The 20,643-nt window shown below is 44.6% G+C and overlaps 1 protein-coding gene across 2 annotated transcripts in view; it reads left to right on the top strand.

Annotated features, from left to right (window-relative positions):
• The window catches only part of gfra1a (gdnf family receptor alpha 1a), a 114,624-nt gene that overhangs the window by 72,489 nt on the left and 21,492 nt on the right, over positions 1 to 20,643 (top strand). For both annotated transcript variants that reach the window (XM_008281009.1, XM_008281008.1), the window contains 4 exons: positions 9,842 to 10,020; positions 11,048 to 11,220; positions 14,794 to 14,903; positions 16,372 to 16,506. In XM_008281009.1, the coding sequence (XP_008279231.1) occupies positions 9,842 to 10,020; positions 11,048 to 11,220; positions 14,794 to 14,903; positions 16,372 to 16,506 (597 nt within the window). The remainder of the gene's footprint in view (positions 1 to 9,841; positions 10,021 to 11,047; positions 11,221 to 14,793; positions 14,904 to 16,371; positions 16,507 to 20,643) is intronic.

The following is a 20,643-nucleotide window of genomic DNA, read 5'->3' as shown; positions in this document are numbered from 1 at the left end:
TTGGCTCTTCGCTGTCAGTTTCTGCTGCCGGATCACAGCAGGACTGAAAGAATCTAATGGCAGCTCCACATCCCAGTGTTTCCTACGAATCCCCACGGACTCCCCCGCTAGCCAGTAAGCTCATTAACCCTCTGGAACCCAGAACCTGCCGGCAGGCTTGGGAGCCATGTTGTCTTGAAGCTGATAAAACAGAAAGAATCATCAGATTGTCCACAGTCATCGAGGACTTCCTGTTCCGACGGAATACCTTAAACCGAATCTAAGCTTAAAATCATCATGATTCATCAAAAACTCTTTATTCTACATGTCTCATGTGAATATTTGTCCAAAAAAACAGCTTTCACAAGAACCAAGTTATGTAAAAAACACAAAAAGTCGTGACAAAAATTCAGGAACTTTGCGACATTGCTGAAATATGTCGGGTTTGTCGTGCATGTTGTCTTTTAAAATTGCAAAAACTACACATGTATCAGAACCAGAAGCTGTAAAACTGACAGAATTATCTGATTTTTAACTTTTCCATCATCCATCAGAAAAAAATCTAAGCCTGCAATTGTGATATTTTAGCAAAATCTCTTTATTGTACAAGTTTTATTTATCAGTAAATATTGGAAAACATAAAAAACTTTTGCAGTCCTCCTACCGAATATGACCAACTGTCACGTGACAAAAAAAAATCAGGAACGTTGTGACATTGGTAAAATAAATTTGGTTTTAAATGTATGTTATCTTGAACGATTGCAAAAAAAAAGTCCCATCAGAACCAGAAACTGTAAAAACTGAGACGGTCGTCCAGTTTTGAACTTTCCCACGGTCCTTGAACTGCCCATTTGTGTCGTTCAGTCAGTAAACATAAACAAATCCAAGCTTAAAATCATGATGTATGTCTAAAAAAATGTGGATAAATTAACAGTTTGATCCAACTAGATTGTGTAAAATCAAAAAAATTCAGTTCATATGACAACTTTTCACTTGAACTGGGCTGAACTGCAGGCAGTGTTTCAGTAGGAGTCAAGTATAAGAAAAATAAATAATAATAAAAAACATAACTAATAAAATATCCGTATTATATAGAGTCCCAGCATTGGTCACACTTGTGAACACTCAAAAAAATGTTGTATATGTTAAATAATCAAATAAATTCAACTTTTTTTCTCTCATTTTGCATAACTTTATGAAATATTTCTACGTTTTACGGCACAGAAGACATTTCTGAGTTCTGCCTCCTTCTATTCGTGGTTGTTCTGTTTCCATAGAGGTGCAGAACTTCATATTACAGTGAAAAACGAGCCCACAGTGAGTCAAAATGAAACAGGAGTAAAAACAAAACAACTCAGAAATCTGTTGATTCATCGGGTCAGCCTTGAATCTAACAAACTATACGTAGAACAATGAGTCTTGCATTGACTACAAAACCAGTTTGCTCGTTGGTTTGCTGGCTAACTCTCACTCCAGCAGCTTTTTGCAGCTTGCAGTAGAGATTTCTAGTTTTTAAAATACTTCCAACAGTCACACAGTCAAGTGGTGCCAAAGTGGTCGTGAGCTATGTGAGGAGTTAAAAAAAAAAAAAGCTGTCTGGTTTTGCGTTTTAGCATTCACCTCGTAGCGTTGGGTTCTACAGCCGGGACAGACTCTGAGAATCAAAGGAGAGAAGCTCAGCTGGGATTCAAGCCATGCGAGGGTACATCCAGCTCCAGAGGTGTCGGAGGCAGCCACTCACCGACGAGAGGCATACCTCTAATAGCTTGTTGATATTACAAAGTAGACCGGAGGGGTTCAAAAGGGAATAAGTTGGGCTGGGATACAGGGCCAACATAAAGCTGAGAGGAGGGAAACTTTTTCTAGCCGGCACACAGCTTTTGCCGAAGGGTTGTATTTCTGCTCCCCCATCAGTTCCAGCACTCATAATCCCAGGTTTGAGGTTGAGCAATTTGGACCAAAGCAGAAATTTCAGGCAAGGAAATAAGTTCCATGTATGAAATTGGAAGAGCTGATGAGGTACCGAAAGCCCGTTACGTATTCAGGTAGGCACTCCTGTCCAGACCTGGCTCGTAATGTTAGCGAAGCAGGATGGATGAAATGAGGTGAGGGGATTTGTTGGCGCGGGGAGAAGTATAACACCGCAATGGGATGCGATGTCAGGAGACCGAAAACAGAAAGCAGCTAATGGGAGACACAAATAATTGTCTTTGGCAGATTTTTATTGGACCGTGTGCCAATAAAACTCAATAAATTCGATGGAATTGGAGGGAAAGTGTTGGTGGCGGTGACGGGGGGTGATGGAGAAGGAGGAGATGTGGAGGGAAGTGTGGGAAGGAATGGGAAAAAGAGAAAGAGACTGTTGCACTATGGGGATCAATTACCAGGAACTGTGAGTTATGGTATTTGCTGCACCAAGTGCCATGTGGCTTTATTGCACTGGGACGGTGTTTGGAAGAACGGGGAGATTATTAACCACACAGAGAGAGCGAGAAAGTGAGGAGGAGAGAATCAGAGAAGCATTGGAAGGAAGAACGAGGTACATAGTTTGGAAAGAAAAGAGAAATAGGCAGAGGCCAAGAAAGATGAGTAAACCTTGAGGCTCTTTCTTCGCCACTCCGCTGTCTCCTTTTCTGCTTGTGTTGCACTTTCAAGCGTGGAGCCCATTAAAGCAGATGGCAGCGTAACTCAGCACTGATAATCAACAGAGAGCCGGCAGAGAGCAGATTCACAGAGAAGAGACCTCGGGCCTCGTTTATTATGTTGGATTTTTCCATCGAATCCGACCGTGTTGGAATTTCTCAAAGTGGCAACGAGGTGCGAGCAAAAATAATTCAGACAATGAATGATCAGGACGCACGAACGAGACGAATTCCAACACTGGAGATTTAAATGTGAATAAAACGAACGCTTGGTTTTCTGATTCCCAAATTAATTATACAGCAAACGCAATTAAAAGGGCAGATGTTGGCAGCAGAAGCAAAAACATCTGTCCAGCAAACGTCTCTGTTATCAGAGAGTTCTATCATCTTTATTGAAAAAGTACTTTTTAACCCAAATAGTTTCGTATTAGGAACAGTTTTGTTGTAAATTAATGGAAAAATCGTTTCTCAAATACACATTTTAACTGGATGAACCCATTTTATAACATTTACTGTGTCGTGTCTTTATCGACTGTTGGTTGCATTTTTATTAGAGCTCCATGTAATAAACTGAAAATCACGATTCAACTGAAACTCTAAAATACTGAATTTATATTCACATTTATATTCCTCGTTTTGTTAATAAAACAGGAATAAGTTAATAGTAGCTCGGGGGAAAGTTTAAATTATTTCAGAAATCTGTATTTTTAACAAATTGTAGTTTATTTAGAATGTCTTACCATAAAATTACACCATGTTACTGTGTCTAAGTCAGCAAAAATATGTTTGTTTTTACAGATCTTAACCATTATTTATAGGAAAATTGTGTGTATTAAAGATTGAAAAATAGTTTTTTTTAAGTTATTTTACAGATTTTTAGATTACAGTAAAATAGTATACATTTACATGTTGACTGCAAAAACAAATAAACAAACACTGTGAAGAAATCAGTTTTTTTTGTTTTACTGTATTTAAATCTGTCATTATTTTACAGATACATGCCATTATTTTAACCAGTTTTACAGTTGTTGTTTTTTTAACATAACAGTATTTTTTTTTTTTGCACACTGCTGCCAGATTTTACAGTTTATTATTTTGGTGGGGGGGTTTTTTATTGGTTGTTGTTTTTTACAGTGCATGAAGGTGCAGCAGCGTCTGGACGTTTAGAGTAAAACACGAGTGGATCCTAGAAGTTCCTGTGTTACCGTTTGTAGCTCAGACATGCAGCGTCTCTTAAACCTCTGGCTGTACGCGAGGCCTGGCTGGCCCTGCGTGTCAGCACGTTAGCTCTGTAATACCATGCCACCACGACACCACGCCGCCACGCCACCACGCCACCACGACAAATCCCTGCACATTTATTGTATTTAGCAAACAAAGAGGCTGTGAGTTATAGCCAGTCGGTCGCCCGGTGGCACAGCGTGGAGCCACCGCTGCCGTGGAAACAAACACACCTGTCAGCTGCTCCCAGTCTCCCCTCGGTGACCCCGGATGAAGCTGTAACGTGTTCAGAAACGACGGTGACAAACTGGGAAAAGAGCCTGACGTTATATTTAAAGCAGCTTTAACGAGGACAGCGACACGCTGCAGCAAGCTCACGGCGACGGCGATAGCATGCTCACATCGGACAAACACCCGACCGCAGATCTGCTCTGACTTTTTATCAGCACACTATTTACAGAGAGAGTTTTTGCACTACAGATTATGGGGATTTTAAAGAGGCATCAAAAGGCCACTGAAGGCCATTAAATGACTTTGCTCCAAAGGAAAAATAAAGGACAGATGGCAGAGGGGAGGAGAGACACCGGAAAAACAAGAGAGATGGGAGCCGCAAGAGAGAAGTTTAGAGATGGATGATGATGATGGAGAAAGAGGAAGGGAGGTAATGATTGGAATTCATCCAGAACTGCTCGGATAAAAGACATGAAAGAGGAGAGCGAAGCACAAAGAGGGAGCTCCAGACTGAGGGCCGAGCCGAGGAAAGAAAGGATGGGAAGGTCGAGGAGTGGCGGCGTGGGGGGCACGGAGGTGGGCGAGGTCGGGCTTCGACCCCGCGGTGTCCCGTGGTAATTGAAATTAGGTGGGGGCGGTTGATGGGGTGGCAGCGGGACTGGAGGAAACAGGCGACACGATAATCAATTTGAGGCTGAATCGGAAACATGAGCCGCTGGGGGGGGCCTGGTTCCCCCTACCAGGCCTCCAGATGGCCCCGGCCCCGGCCCTGTGTGGGCCCTGTCGGAGCTCGCGGGGAGGGCGCTAATGCATGTGTGCGTGCTTCTGTGTTTTGGAGACACAATGCCATCTGCCAGGAGTGCAGGGGGAGTTCAGCAGATGTATTTGCCGACACTGGGGGCGCAGTAGGGTACAGGCAGCACGCCGCTCGCATGTTTGTGTGCATGTGGACGAGGCGCCGACGCATCACCCGCCGAGATCCACCAAGATTTATTCAGAAGTCTTCAAAAAGCGTCACGACACTTCACACACGCCCACCTTGTGATGATGCTGAAGTGTCCTCGGAGCAGGAAAGCTGAGTGAGGAGAAACTCTGACCAACGTTCTCATTTAAGAGATGCTAACAGGTCTTCTGTGTCTTTGAGTTAATCCCAGACCAGCTCCAGGTTCTGTGTGGGCCATACCATCTGTTCTGGTGCAGGTTCTTCTTGAAGATAGTTCCTTATAGATCTTGCAGCTTGTTAGGATTGTTGTCACGCTGCAGAATGTGCACGGTGGGATCAACAAGTTGCAAGACTGCGGCTATAAAAAAGCAACAGAAGACCTGATCCCTTTGAAGTCGTGTCTTTGTGCAGCACCACGCTGCTCCCAGAGATCCTGGTCAGCGCCAAGGATCAACTCCACCGTGTCAAAACGGTGATCCTTCAAGTTGAATTTAATTTTGAGGAAGAGGAAGAAGACTTCTGGAGAGTTGGGCAGGTGGGGAGAGACGACACAAAAACCTCATGTTTTTCCAGTGGTTTGGGGTGTTTGTGCCAAATGTTCTCCGTCAGAACATTACGGTGGAACAAGACGTTAACAGTCTGACAATGGGGGTGAAGCTCACAGTGCACAACACCATGACAGTTGAGAAACATAATAAGCATGCTCTTGGTTCTGCTGCTGACCTGATGCATTCTTCAGACTGGGAAACAGCAGCTTCTTCCACCTCAGGCTGCAGTTTGGTCTCCTTGTTGTAGCCATAGACCCGACAGTCGGGTCAGTTTGGCCTTGATAGTCTGAGGTCCACGGTGAAACGGCACATGTGCTCCTGCTAATGGTCAAATGCAGCTTCCAGGTAGTTTTCCGAGCGTTGCAGGAGCGCTGTGAGCAGAGCGCCACTGCACAAGATGTCAGAGAGGACAAACCTGAAGCAGATGCATTTGTGTCGGTGCAGAACTTCCTGATAGCCGCTGATCTTTGGAGCCAATCAAACGCCTCAGTGTTCCAAACATGGATCGCTTTCTCCATATAGCAGCTGAAACAAGCCTCTCTGAATTAGAAAGCATCAGGTGAGTTCACATTTCGCTAAGCGTGTGTTTAGATGATGACATACTTTGATGCAACTTGAAACTGCCGAACCCTGTCGACACACAGTTAAACACGGTTTTACAGACAGAAAACAAAAGCCTGATTTAGCGAGAGCGTGACCTATTTCTGCCTCAGATGTTTGTTTTGTTGTTGTTTATTTTTTTTTTCTTAAATCAGGTTTTGGGGGATAATTTGGGAGGAATTTGATGCTGTCAGAACAGGAAGAAGAGCGATGGCGGTCAGAGAGAAGACAGATGATAAACCTCGTATATTGTAAAGGTTTCTGATGTTTGCTCGGATGAGAGAGGACGCTATCAAAGCTAAGCTGATAGAGATGACACATCTATGCTCAACCAGCTGCACGTACAAGTACTCTCCAGTCTATCAGGTAGAGTGCATATAAACGTATATTATAGGCCTTTCTTTAGTCTGGCACGATGGCTTAAAATGCTCGCTGGCTTCAACCTCAAACCATCTTTAAAACTCGACATTCGCTCGACGATTGACTTTCTTTCTTCCTTTCGTAAATTTCACCTCTTTCAGGTTTGACGTTTTTACCGCCTCAGTAAGTTGTGCTTTTAAAGACAGGCTTTGTTTTAACTTTTTTTTTTTTGTTGTAAAATCTTGCACAGAAATCCAACCCACCAGTTTGTGTATCCTCCGGTGTGACGCCTCCTCCACCCCGCACCCTGTAGCTGCTCTGCTAATTAAGTCCTTTCAAACGAGGAGAAAAGTGCTAAAAGTGTCAAAGAGGAACACACGGAAACACACATCTCCACAACTGCAACACACACACACAAAATAACCAACGTATGCAGGTCACGTGTTTGATCGTTTTCACACAGAAGAGGAAGATTTGTTGCATGTGTACGTTTGAACACGCCCCAAAACAAACATGCCTTCACTAAACTTCCTTAATGCCGCCACACAGCTGTCATTACAGAAGGCTAATGCTGAAATTACAGCGACGTAAGTGGCTTAACTTTTCATGCTGAAATGGCCACTTATATTTAGAATGAAGCGCGGTGCAAAATCTGTAAATTAATATGCAGGCGCTTCAACAAAAGGCTTAATTAGACATGCAGTCTCTAATCTTCCAACTAAACTTTCAAGAAGAACAATGCTTTTGTGTCTTAAACTGCTAAAAACAAGCGCACACACACACCAGATAAGCTGCAGTGTGTTTATTCTTCCCTGCTACTAAATGCCATAATAACAGCTGCGTAAATGTAGTGATGTACAATCAAATTCAGACCGAGGATATCAAAAGTAAGATGAGGACATGCTGTAAACATGATTCCTCTGCCTCCACCTGTGATGCTGCAAACATTTTAAAGGAATTGTTCGACTCAAAGTTTGTCCGTTTTATGCTAAAGAACAGAAAAGACACCTGAATAAGTGAATGTTACCTGAAATGTGTCATCTTGGTTTGAATGTGAACCATTTAGAAACATTAAAATAAGAAAAAAACAATATTAAATATGCTGTTTTCTTCTTTGTGTGTGTAAATACTGTGCAGCAGCAGAGTTAAGATTTCACTTTTGAATGACTGCAGGCGTTTTAGCGCCAAATGGGGCTGACGAAGGTAGATGTGGACCAAAGGAGGCGGGACGAACAGAGACCAGAGAGGGGGCAAGTAAAGGGAAGAGGGGCATTTGGAAGGTAAACAGCAAAACGGAGTGAAGCCGAGGAGGCGACGGGACGAGTTGGCAGCGAGTGAGTCGGCGCCGGCTTTCCTCAGAGGCTGCCGGAAGTTTAGGAAAGCATTCATCTTAAAGATCTCCTCCTCCCTCGTAGAGCGAACAGCATCCACCCTGTCGCCAATTAATTTATCACCGGACCATCAAGTCCAGCCCCCCTCCGTGCCTCCGTGTCCCTTTTAATCTGCCTCCCTCTCCTCCCTCGCCTCCACGTGTTGAATCTCATTAACACAGTTTGCGTCGGCACAACACGGCGCCGGCAGCCGCTCGGTTTGTTGGAGCTCCCGCCGTAATCACGCGCCGCCCGCCCGCCTCCCCCGCTGGTCCTGCATGTTTGTCACGTGGAGCTTCGCCCGTTTTAATTGATGCTCATTAGATAGAAAAGAAAATGCTTCTTTCTTTTTTTTTTTTTTTGCTCCATTTTTACCAAAAAAAAAAATCAAGAACGGGGGAAAAAGTCGAGGAAAATGTTAATTAGCGGCGCATCGAGGACAACGCTGGCAATTAGTGCAGGTTGACAAACAAGCAAAGCGCTCCACACACAGAAGAACGAGGCAGGTTAGCACGAGAGTCGCTGCCTGGAACAAGCTAAGCAGTTCCTGTGTTGCATCGGCACAAACATACGCACACATGCAGGAAAGACATAAAAACCAGCATTAACATCAGCTGACACACAGAAGAAAGGTGTTGCTAGTTTTAGGAGAACGTGATCACACTGCGTTCTACGTCTCTTTATTCCGGTTGTGCAGCCTGGAGAGCTGAATAAGTCTCATGATCTGTAGCTGCTGTGTAGATCCCCACTGATACCGGATGTTTCAGCATAAAAGGAGATCTGTTGTTTTTACATAAGCACAAGACAGTAGTACGTTTCTTTACGAAGGGTTAGCTGCAAGTCTGGGTTAGCGTGCCTGCATGGAACGATTCCTGCAAAGAGTTGGAGAAGTGGTGCCATGTCTGGACCCTTCTATCGGTCTGTTGGTTTGTCACTGGCCTGGATATCGGTTTCCATTCATATTTGGTGGTTCAGTTCGAGGATCTTGCTGTTTTGTGCTCACAAACTCTACTTTCTTGGTTTTTCTGAAGCGTTCAGCCACATCTCTACAACCTCGTCTCCTCAAAATTATCTTCCAGTTAAACTACATGTAAAAGAAACCAAGCTTTAAGTTGAACATATCTTCCCTCCTGTGATGTTGGAGGCCACGGAGTCTGCATGTCCAGGCAGGACTAGAGTCAGGACCTCTGTCCAGGAAACCAGGGTTCAGAGGTTTAGCTTTATGAAAATATCACGTCTTTCATCGCATGTTTGAAGCTTCTCCTTCAGTTTCTGGGTCTCCAGGGTGATGAGTCCTGTCCCACCTAATGTTTGATCGGTTGGCTGAAAATGAGCAATGAAATAAAATCGTAAACTCGTTGATTTGAGATGTGACACCTTCACAAGCAACCGGACAGTCCAGTTTCCTTCATCTCTGTGGAAACCGAGCGATCTCCTCCTGCTGAGGAGGGCCAGGAGATGTGGCTGAGCGTTTGACTTCGTGATGTTAATCAGCTGTTTCCGAGGTCGATAATGAGCTGCAGCGAGTCTGGCTGTTAGTGTGGACAGAGGTTTTGTGTTTTGTAATATCTCAGAGCTCTGATGAAATGGTTGTTGTCTCTTGAAAAAGAATCACGACCTGGAGAAAGGCGCCATCACACCAGGCCTCGAGCATCACAAGACGCAGCGTTTTTGTAAATTCTGCTTTTGTCGAACGCCGTATTGGACTGTAATGGCTGTTTTTGCTGCAGAACGTTCTTATTTCCTTTGTTATGAAATCCAAATTGTGCAGAGACGTGGCCACTTTGTGAGGTAATCTAGGGTTCGCTTTCATTCTCTTTCTGATGAAACACCAAACAGGTCATCATCACAATCCTGATGACATCTGCATGATTGTCACCTTTCATCTCTTTTTTTTTTTCCTCCCTCTTCTCCACCGTCCTCCTCCTCCTTCCTCTGCATCTGTAGGTGAGCCTGCGGTGGCCAGAGAGAACAACTGCCTGAACGCCGCCAAGGCCTGCAACCTGAACGACACGTGCAAGAAGTACCGCTCGGCCTACATCAGCCCGTGCACCAGCCGAGTCTCCACCGCTGAAGTCTGCAACAAGAGGAAATGCCACAAGGCCCTGCGGCAGTTCTTTGACAAGGCAAGGCACTTCTGACACGAGCTTATCAAAAAAAAAACAACGAGAGAAAGCAGCACTGCAGCGCTCCCACGCTGGAGGTTTTCCAAACGACTGATATCTGATAAAAGCTGAATGTCCACCACAAAGGACCTGCTTCAAAAGGAAGAATGATTTTGAAGTGGATAAGTTAGAGGGGTTGTCAAAAATCACAATAAATAATCATGTGGGCCTTTTTGTTCAGGGTTTGCTTTTCCAGCGCCAAGCTCTGACATTGATTCAGTCATCAAACACAAAAGATGTTTTTCGCTGTCTGTTCCGTATTGTAAAAAAAATGATGTGAAGCGTTGTAATTACAAGCCAGCTCCCATGATGTCTCGCTGGAATAACTTTACTCGCACGGCTTCAACCAAGCAACAATATGAACAAATAGAAAACCACAAAGAATACATGTCATTGTTAATCTGACTGCGACTTATAATTTTCTTTTTTGCACAACAGAGAATTGTGAGCGCGAACAGCCTTAAGCTTCGAGTTTTCTTTGTGTCGGACATAAAACCATGATTACGTTCTTCTGTTGTCGCCTGACTGGCATTAGCGACGGCTCCGCTACCGTCCACGTTGTCATTCAGCTTTGAAATCTGAATTTATTGATGATATTATTGCATTCAAGCAGAATTAAATAGCCGAGAGAAACATTTATATTTATTTTTTTGCTATTTTAGCATCAAATTCTTCCTAATTTTTCATGAAAATGTCCAAATTTGCGGTAAATGTTTGGATGCGATAGAGCTTTGACTTCCTCAGTGCTCACCGTGAATGAGCTGCAGCAAGACTGGGTTGTTAGAAGTAATACAGGAGAAGGGTAGTTAGCGTTAGCAGCAGTAGCCACTATGATAAATGAGCTAACAGCTACCTCAGAGACACTTGACGCATGTGTCTAAAAGGCCAGAAAATGCGTCACGATGTCAAAATAGGACTGAAAACGGAGATGGTGAAGCTGACTCTGTTTAAAGTTAATGTCGTGTTCTGACTTTTTTGTGCTGCGCAGGTTCCTCCAAAGCACAGCTACGGCATGCTGTTCTGCTCGTGCCCGCTCAGCGACCAGACGGCGTGCTCCGAACGCCGCCGCCAGACCATCGTCCCCGTCTGCTCGTACGAAGAAAAGCAGAAACCCAACTGTCTGGAGCTGCAGGCCTCCTGCAAGACCAACTACATCTGCAGGTGGGAGATCACGTACTGTGTTTCAATCGTGGAAAGATGACAGGAAATCAGGCAACTTGAATGACATCCAACAAAGGTTCCTGGTCTGTGATTGAGATGCACGTCAAAACACATGACATGATAGGAAGCTCCACCGTTCTGCTGGATCACATTCAGACCAGCGCTTTCCTAGTTTACAGCTCGTCAGCATCCACGTCACCAGACAACTCCAGATGGCAGCTGCATTTCTCTCATTACTGGAGCTGTTTCTTATTTAAAAAACAAAACAAAACCCTAAGATAACTAAGTAGGAGGACATAAGCAGTTGCTATAGTTCTTCAAAGAATCTCATACAAACTACGAGCAAGAAACCAGCAACTATTATAACGAAAACACTACAGAAAGCCTCTAAACAGGAGCGTGTTCAGGATTTCAGGCAGCATTCAAAGTGACTTTGTTCAGAAAGTAAACTAAAAAGCAGCAACCTGTTGGCTGGATATTAAAAGTTTTGCAAAGACATGCATCAAACACTGATGAAGACAGGCCTGCTTGGTCCTTTTGTAATGAATTAACCGCTTTAACCCTGAACTCTGAGCAGTTTGTGCTCCTGTCACATTTTTCCTCGCTGTGGGCTCATTTTTCACTCCAGCATGAAGTCCTGCACCTCTGTGGAAGAGAACAACCAGGACTAGCAGCAGAGAGAACTCAGGAATGTCTTGTGTGCAGGATGACACAGTAAAGATGCCTTAAATCATTAAAAATGAAAAGAAAGAAAATTGCATTTCTTTGATCATGTTTTTTGCAAACACTGAAACAACCTGGAGTCACATTATTCCAGGAGGAATGGATCCTGCTTTACTGTTTTACTACTTACTTTTTAAATTTATTTCCATACGGTCGAGCAGAAAAGTTTCTCTGATTATTTAACTTTTACAGAGAAGAGACACATTTAGATGCCGTCAGACTGATGGAGGGAGTGCAGGTCTGAAAGAGGCTCGACCGCAGATTCAAGCTGAACCCAAGACCTTTAAATTTAACATCCTTTACTTCGTGGACAAGCTTTTTAGCTCCAAACATCACAAACAAGCCCCATAGACACGTCTTTACGTTACATAGTCTGTGTAATCAGCAGCAGAAACAAACGATCTGCCTTCACATCTCTGGATCTCACCCACTCAGCCGGTGCCGCCGTCGGACTCCTGCATTAAGAGCGTTTAGAGTCGGTAAAGATCAGCTCACTGACGGACATCTGACACCAGCGTGTGCATGAGTTAGCCTCCAGAGGCGACAGCCAGCCGTCTTGTGGCTCTCTGGGATTAAATGGGAGCATTAGGCATCATCAATGAGCTCCATTTGGACCGTGGCCCCGGGTCTCGCCCCCCCACCTCAAGCCCTGCCTCTACTTAACAGCAAGCAGCATGACGGTGCTGTAAAGTCGTCCTGCAAGTTCCCGTCCGCCGTCTCCACCTTCTTTTTCTTTTCCTCGTCTTGTCTCGGCGGCGCTCTCTATCCGTCAGACATACGCTCGGGGCTGAACAACAGGTCTCAGTGCAGCGCCGCCTCCTCCCAGTCCATTTGTCAGTTAGCACAGATAGATTAAAGCCATGCATTTCCAGCAGCTCCCTCACCATATGTCAGGTGTAGCGTACGGGCTGCTGTTGACAACTCTCACTACGCACTTCTCTGCTCTGCACCAGATTGGTGTGATTAGACGGATCACACTGGGAGTGCATATACGAGAACGTGCGTGTTGTGGTGCATGTATTTCTTTCCTCAGCGCGGCAGGTGTAAACAACGAAGGATTTTCATTTATTTCAATCAGAGAAACACATTTGACTGGTTTGTTAAGCCTCAGTACACACACGCACTGTGTTTTGATAAGAAATATTCAATGTAAATATGAATTTATAAGTAGTACTGCAGGTTGAAGCTTTACTTATTACTGCTGAAACTGAAATGTTCCTTTTATTTAACATGTTATTGCAAATGCATTATTATTATTATTATTAGTGGTATTATTATGAAGCAAATTCAAAAGCCAAGATGTGAAGCCAAATATCGTCTTTCTGTCTTCTTCTTCTTCATCTTCTGCCCCGAGAACCTCACGATAAAAACTTTTGAAATTTGGCACACTGATTGGCAACAGCTCCCAGATTCTTATCGCCAAGATTCATGTCGGCGCCTCAAACGCTTTCCAGCCACGAAGCTGCTCAGAGTTGGAGGCACGATGGATTCTGCAGATCAAGCAGAGTTCAAAGCAACGACGTCTATTCACGGAGGTGATCAGCAGACCAACCAAAGTTATCAGATGGAGTTTGGGATTTTTGAAACCAGCGGTGAAGCAGCCAAACAGCAGATGAGGTCACATGTCTGCAGGGCTTAGATCAAAACCAAACCTGTGACCCCGTTTTAAGAGAGCGCCAAAAAACAGAACATTTGACCATTTGAAGCCGTTTGGAGGTTCTAAGACTGAGATGAGTCAACTTCATGTCCAACTAATTGATACGACCGCCATATTGGATGTTAATAGAAGTTCTACAGGCCACATATTTGCTCTCATCTTTACCAGAATTGGCTCCAATGAGCTTCAGATGAAGCCTCACGAAAGTCATCAGATGGACTTCAGATGAATAAAACCATTTGCACATTACAGCCAATCAGAACTGGCACGAAAACCACCGAATGCACTTTTGTTTCATCTGCTCTGTGTGAACACTGCCTGCAGTTCAGCCCAAAGGTTTAAGCAACAAGATGGTTTGGACACGTCAGTCACTGGTCACGTCTAAGCTTTCATTATTTGCAATTTCTAAAACAAACATTAGCCATATAGAATAAAGTGATTTCAATGACATGTGGCCAATTTGAGCTTAGATTTGGTTAATTATCAGACAAACTGCAGTCTCTGGCTCTGATAGATGGTCTAAATGACCGACGGTTTTGGCAGGTTGTCTTCACTGCTGCTGTATCTGCTCAGAGTTTTACTGTGGAACAGGAAGTTTCACCTAAAATCCTTAAAATTTTAGTTTTTCTGCCAAAAACAAGCGATATCACGGCTTAACCAGGTTTGTTCACACCTCAGGTCTTGCTGGCTTCTTGTGTTCACACTAAAATGTTCACATTGCTTAAAGGAATAAAAACCAGAACATCAAGCAACACCAGGAACCTTAGAAGTCCACGTGTGACATTGAGCTGTGTTGCTCCGGGTCAGAGCGGCGCTATATCACACCTAATCTCACTTCAGATGGTGAATTTCTTGGGAATCCAAAACTCCATTTCAATTTCACATGCCGCTGCACCTGTGACAAAAGTGTAAACAAACGTTGGCGAACGCAGCAGATGAATCGGAGCGGCCTCGGCCCAGAATTGCCTTCAGCCTCGTTCCTTCCAGGATATAAAGCAGCCGCTGCGTACGTCTGCGGGCCGTCTTCCTCCACCGAAGGCAGCCATTAAGAAGTCTAATTGAATTGAGAGAAATGACTTCCCTCCGTACGCTAATTTGGACCACGCACGATTACAGTCACACTGGCCATCTGAATTTCTCATACGATATCTACTGGAGCCACTGAAATAGTTTTGGATCTGTGTGTGTTTCAGGTCACGACTCGCTGACTTCTTTGTCAACTGCCAGCCGGAGCCTCGCTCGCTGTCGGGCTGTCTGAAGGAAAACTACGCCGACTGTCTGCTCTCGTACTCGGGTCTGATCGGTGAGTTCACTTGTGCTCTGACTGTTATTGTTCTGCTCCGTCCTGACGTTCGCTTCAGGTCGCTGTGGATGGTTGTTAATGACATCTTTAAGCCTATTCTGGTTGTTTTGCTGCTTTTCTTATAATAAGCTGGCACTAAACCAAAGTAAGTGCTGGAATCTGGAAACATAAAGTCGATGTCGGTTGCAAAACACAACATTTGGCTTTGTTTTCCCTTCCAATAAGTTTGACTAAACTGGAGATTTGAGCTTCTGGCTGCTCATGTTTCTACTCTCTCTGAGCCCTCAAGCACTTCTGGGTGGGTTTTTTTTTTTGCTCCACTCACATTTTTACTCACTGTAGCCTCTTTTTTTTTCCTGCAATATGAAGTCCTGCACCTCTGAGGAAACAGAACAACCATGGCTAGAGGGAGAGAGAACTCAGAAATGTCTTTAGTGCAGTATGGCACAGTCAGAATGCCAAAAAATCATGAAAAAGGCAAAAAAAAAAAGCAAAGAATCTTATCTGCTCTGTGTGAACACAGCCTGCAGTGCAACAGAAAAGTCTCTGAATGTTTGTCATGTGACTGTTGGTTCCTCAGAGTCACTAATGGATCAGGGTTCTGCTGAGGAGCACAGGATGTTTGCTTTTAACAGAATCTGGTTTGTGCAAATAGTTCATTTGTGGGTTTTTTTTTTTAAATGAAACATGCAGAATAAAGTAATTTTGAAGAAGTACCACAACGTGAAGACGTCACAGATGTGCAGTTCAAGGACCATCGGAAAGTTCAGAACTCAATGATTCCATCTCTTTTTACAGTTTCTGATAAATGGTGCCATTCTGACCGTTGAGGTAACACGCCTTTCCAACGCGCCGGCAGGTTTTGGGGTTCAGGGGGTTGAGCTGTTTGACAAACATGAGTAACAGTTTGGCACAAAGAGCAAACTGGTATTTATGGTTCTTCACTGTCCTCTCAGATCTTTACGTTCGCCACAACGGCGAGCCGTCACAAGTTCCACCTGGCAGCTCACCGGAGCAGACCACACATACACACACCGTCCACACAGCGCCAATTCATTCTGCCTACTGCAAAACAAAAAGGCCTGCCTTGGACGGCGGCCAGCGCGAGGGAACAATCCATTGGGGGAGTGAGAAATCACTGACTGAAGCTATTTACTTTCCCTCGCAGAGAGAAAGCCTATTCTTCACTCCGGCTTCTCTGCATTCTGCTTCCTGCAGAAAATCCACCACACTGCGTTCCTCCTCTGCACAGAAATAAAGAGGACTGGAAATAAACGCAACAATGATTTAATGTATTATTACACATTTATCATTCAGCGCAGGAAGAGGACTCTGAAAGGGTTCCTGTTTTTTTGACAGCCGCAGCACATTCGGGGGTTCAACAATTCACAATGAAGCCTTGTTTATGGATCGCATTTCTGGCTAAATCAGAAACTAATGAGAGCCTAATTCCCTCCACCTGCTGCAGGTACGGTGATGACTCCCAACTACCTGCGCTCGCCCAAAATCAGCGTGTCCCCCTACTGCGACTGCAGCAACAGCGGCAACAACAAGGACGAGTGTGACAAGTTCACCGAGTTTTTCACAGACAACACCTGCCTCCGTAAGTGTTCGCCCTGACCGGCTGCTTATTGTTCCACCTTCTGCTCTTTTTAACTCCGTCTTATCGGCTCCTTTGCACTCTTTCTGCCTGTTTTTCAGCCACTCTGCTCTGCTGCTCTTTCTTCCTGTTTTGCACTTTTATCCCCTCTTTTCTTCTCCTGTCTCCTCGTCTCTCGGTCTCTCCTTCGTACCAAATATATCCCATTGCCACGCTCTCATTGTTACGCCGCTGCATTGTGGAGAAGCCGGTCACGTTGCGACGCAGCGCCTGAATGTGTGTGTATTTCCGTGTGTGTTTGCCTAAAAGCCGAAGCAGAACTCCAGATCTTTGACAGAAAGCGGCTTTTTTCCTCCAAACCCTCTCACACGACGACTTTAATTAACAAACCTCCTCAAACACACTCCGCTCCACATAAACACACCTATTTCCAGCCAAGAGTAATAAATTGCAGGAACTTCTGCGGAGACGAAAGCCGGATTGATTGTGTGTTTTCATGTAATCAGAGCGGATTCTCGTCCTTCTGTTTTGACAGCACGCGTTCCTCCACAACACGGTTTAAAGGTAACGTGATTCTCCATCGATTCATGTGCGGAGGTCAGACAACAGGATCAAATGCAGAGTGTTTTGTTCAAGGGCGCCGAAGCTGAATGAAAATATGTGTAATCAGGAGATCTGGTTGAAGGATGGTTGCTAAAGGCTGGTGTTGTACAGGACTGGGTTGAACAGATTAGCTGCAGGGTTCATGGACGTTTGTTACGATAAAATTCTTTCAGATCACAACATCTGAGGAATGAGCTCAGCGAGGTTCTCTCCTGTGGACGGAAACTTATTGTCTCAAGATAAATCCCAAAGTGTTCGGGGTGTAGGTGTGGGTTAGAGGTCGACAACACGCCCACAACAAATCTTTTATTGCTTCGACTCACGCAGCAGGAGTTCAGCTCGTTTTTAATTGCCTAAATTCCATCGATAACTTGGTGAAAATGAAACTTAGCTGTTGTCAAGGTAATACGATCTCTACTCGCACTTTAAAGGTCACCTGTGAGAAAGAGAAGCACCACAGTCGCTTTCACCGGTGTGTTGTTGTTGAGTTGTGTCAGGGTTCAGAAGTTCTCAGATGGGGATGGCAGAGGTTCGTCAACCCTAAACTGGATTCGTACACCTTCCTTTTCATGCATGTTCCAGATAAACCTACAGTCTGATCTCCTGCATCGGTCCACAGTGTTTCACTGACACAAAACAGCCTTGAACATTGTGACAGTCCTGCATTTTTTAGGGAAAACATAACAAGCAAGCAGAGCTTTGTGTTCGGTGTAAGCTTAGATGGACTTTATCCCAAACCAGGATCTTTTCTGAGGCTTCACCAAGTATTTATCGTGCTTTATGGTGCTATAAACTCACCAACAGTGACTGGAAATGACAGGAAACAACAACTTAAAAACATCTGAACTACCCAAAACCATCTTTTTCTTAAACCTTGTCAAGTAGCTTTCGTGCCTAAACTTCATAAAGTGTTCATGTAGCTCACACTGAAGGAAGCAGCGAAAGAAACTCGCTACGTAAACACAGGCCAAATTTAAAAAAGGAGCCAAATTAAGACACTAAAAACAAAAAAGAAGAATGAAGCCATCAAACTGTTTTTTGCACCAAGCAGTGCAGATTTTTACAGAATCTAGATGCATTTATTTCATCACTTAAAACAAAAACAGACGGTAAAATGGTTTTAATTAAATATCTTGATTTTCAGCTTGGTTTTCTGACAGAGCAGCACGTCACAGACGAGCAGTTCAAGTACCGTGGAAAAGCTGAAAATCCAACAGTTTTGCACAGATGCCATGCCTTTCACACATGCGACTGAATGTGGGGATTCAGAGGGTCTTTGTTTGTTTGAGGGAGTTTTCTGAGCCGCTTGAAGGCAGCAGAATAAAAGGTTTAGAACACAGAATCAACATACCAACACCTGTTAATCTGATGTGACAAACAGCTCCTTATATCTACAATAAGAGCAACTTTATCATTCATATGGTCTTTTAGCTCTGTTTTTGGTCTCCACCATCTCCTAAATATCCCACTATGTCCACCAGTGAGATGCTAACCCTGCAGCTGGTTGGTGCTGAGCAGGTAGCGTTCAGTGGGTCTGTAGAGCATTTTCTATTTTTATTTTTTTCTGCTGCCAGAACTGGGTCACTGGCGTGTTGACAGAGAACCAAAACTGTGAATGTACAGAGCGGACTGCTACAGAATGAGCTGAAACTCGCTCCAAATCGCCATAAATCCGAGCAAAGCCACAGATTTGGTTGATGATGTTCTGTAGGTTCATCTCCATGAGCGAATCCTTTCAAACTGCTGTTTTACACGCTGTGAAATACGAGTTAAAGCCGCTGAAAGTTGCCTCGAGCTTAAAGTTGCTCAGAGCGATGCGGCGCTCTCTAGTCCCAGCCGTCAATGTGTACAGTTGCTCTGTTAATGAACCTGTTCGGTATTCGATTGATGAACCGATGAACCGCGAGACACCTGTGTCAAGCAGTCGATTGGTCAGCGTGCGTCTGAGCAGGTGTGTGCGGACGGGAAGCCGTGCGCGCCGAAGATAATGAGCTACAGTGGCAGCGCCAGGAATGAGCTGCTGCCGCCGCCGGTGGTTCGGCTCTGCAGGAGCAAAGTGGGCTGTTTGATTTTCCTCCGTCAGAATGACAGTTAGCAGATGAGAAAACAGCAACAAGACGCAGCCTCATTTTCGCCAACTCTTCTCCCTTTCACTGTCTCATTTGTCTTCTCCTCTTCTATTATCTTTTTCGCCTCCCTCCTCGTGTTTTCTCCGCTCTGTTGTCTCTTTACCAGCCAGGGTTAACGAGCTCGGTCTGCTGCAGATAATAAGGGCCGCCACGCTCGGCGCGCCTCGATGTTCTTCTTCCTTCGCAGACGTGCGTCGTGCATGGATGTGCTTTTGCATGTTGGCGTGATTTTTTTTGTTTTGTTTTGTTTTGTTCAAGTGTCAGTGTGAGATCAGAGATCAAAGGAGGCTAATGTGGGTTAAAGCGAGCGCCCTCCGTCTGTCTGTTATTTGCTTTTATTCGGCGTGGAGAGTCGAGTGAAGCGCAAAGTGGACGAATATGTCTCCTCTGACTTTCCATTATTAGTCTGGATTCTTTATTTTCTCCCCTTCCCATTACAAGCCCTTCTCCTCTCGCCGCTCGTGCTTCATCTCGCCTTCTTCCTGCTCGTCCCGTCTCCCTCCCTTCATGCCCTCCCTCTTTCTGCTCTCATTAAGCTTGCTCAGCAGTAACTGGAACTGACAACTCTGGAGATCCTGACACACGCCGGCTACAGGGTCATAACTAGAGAGGAACTGGAAGAAAGGGAGAAGGAGCATAGACAGAAAGCGAGAATATGGAGAAAGAGACAGGACTTTGTGCTCTTGTGCTGTACTTTAGCTCCTTTGTTCTTTAAAGAAGAGAGTGAATTTACATGTCAAACACACACATATTTGAATTTATCTGCAGCCAGTCCAGTAGTTCGCAACCTCTTTGGCTTCGGAGCTTCTTAAAAACAAGCAGCGGTTGTATTTTACTGTATGCATTTTATCTTTAAACTTGGCAGAAGCCTTGAGAAGCTCTGTTATCTTTTTTTTTTTCTGCGTTGTTCTGTGACCCACCCCCAGGTTTGGATCCAGCGCTTTAATATTCTCCTGAAGACACCGGAGCTGTAATGTATTCAAAGCTTTTCCAGTGTGATGCTTCCCCATTTCCTGAATATGCAAAGGTCACACCATCCAACATAATTCTAGTATTACAACAAACCCTGTACATGTAAAGTGAGCTAAAGCGGTAATGTAGACATCTGCGAGAGGCGCACTCGCGCCGCCGACACCGCCGCGCTGCAGCAGGAAGATGATATCATGTTTGTTCGGATGCACCACGCTGTTTGCATCGGCGAAGGTTAAGTGAATGTTTGGTTTAGTGCTTTAAAAATGTGTGTGTTCCCACTTTGAAACTCAGGACTTCTGCCTCTTATAGCAGAAAAAGAGGACTCGGGGTTATTTCAGAGATAACACCGGGTTTGGGGATGCGGTTGGTTATTAGATCGTCACTTATACGAGACCCCGAATCAGGACGTCCAGTCGCTGCCTCCTGATCCAGAAAC

Source organism: Stegastes partitus, unplaced genomic scaffold (assembly GCF_000690725.1).
Source record: "Stegastes partitus isolate 25-593 unplaced genomic scaffold, Stegastes_partitus-1.0.2 Scaffold219, whole genome shotgun sequence".
In the NCBI taxonomy this organism is placed as follows: domain Eukaryota; kingdom Metazoa; phylum Chordata; class Actinopteri; family Pomacentridae; genus Stegastes; species Stegastes partitus.
This window is presented reverse-complemented; position numbering and strand designations above follow the sequence as displayed.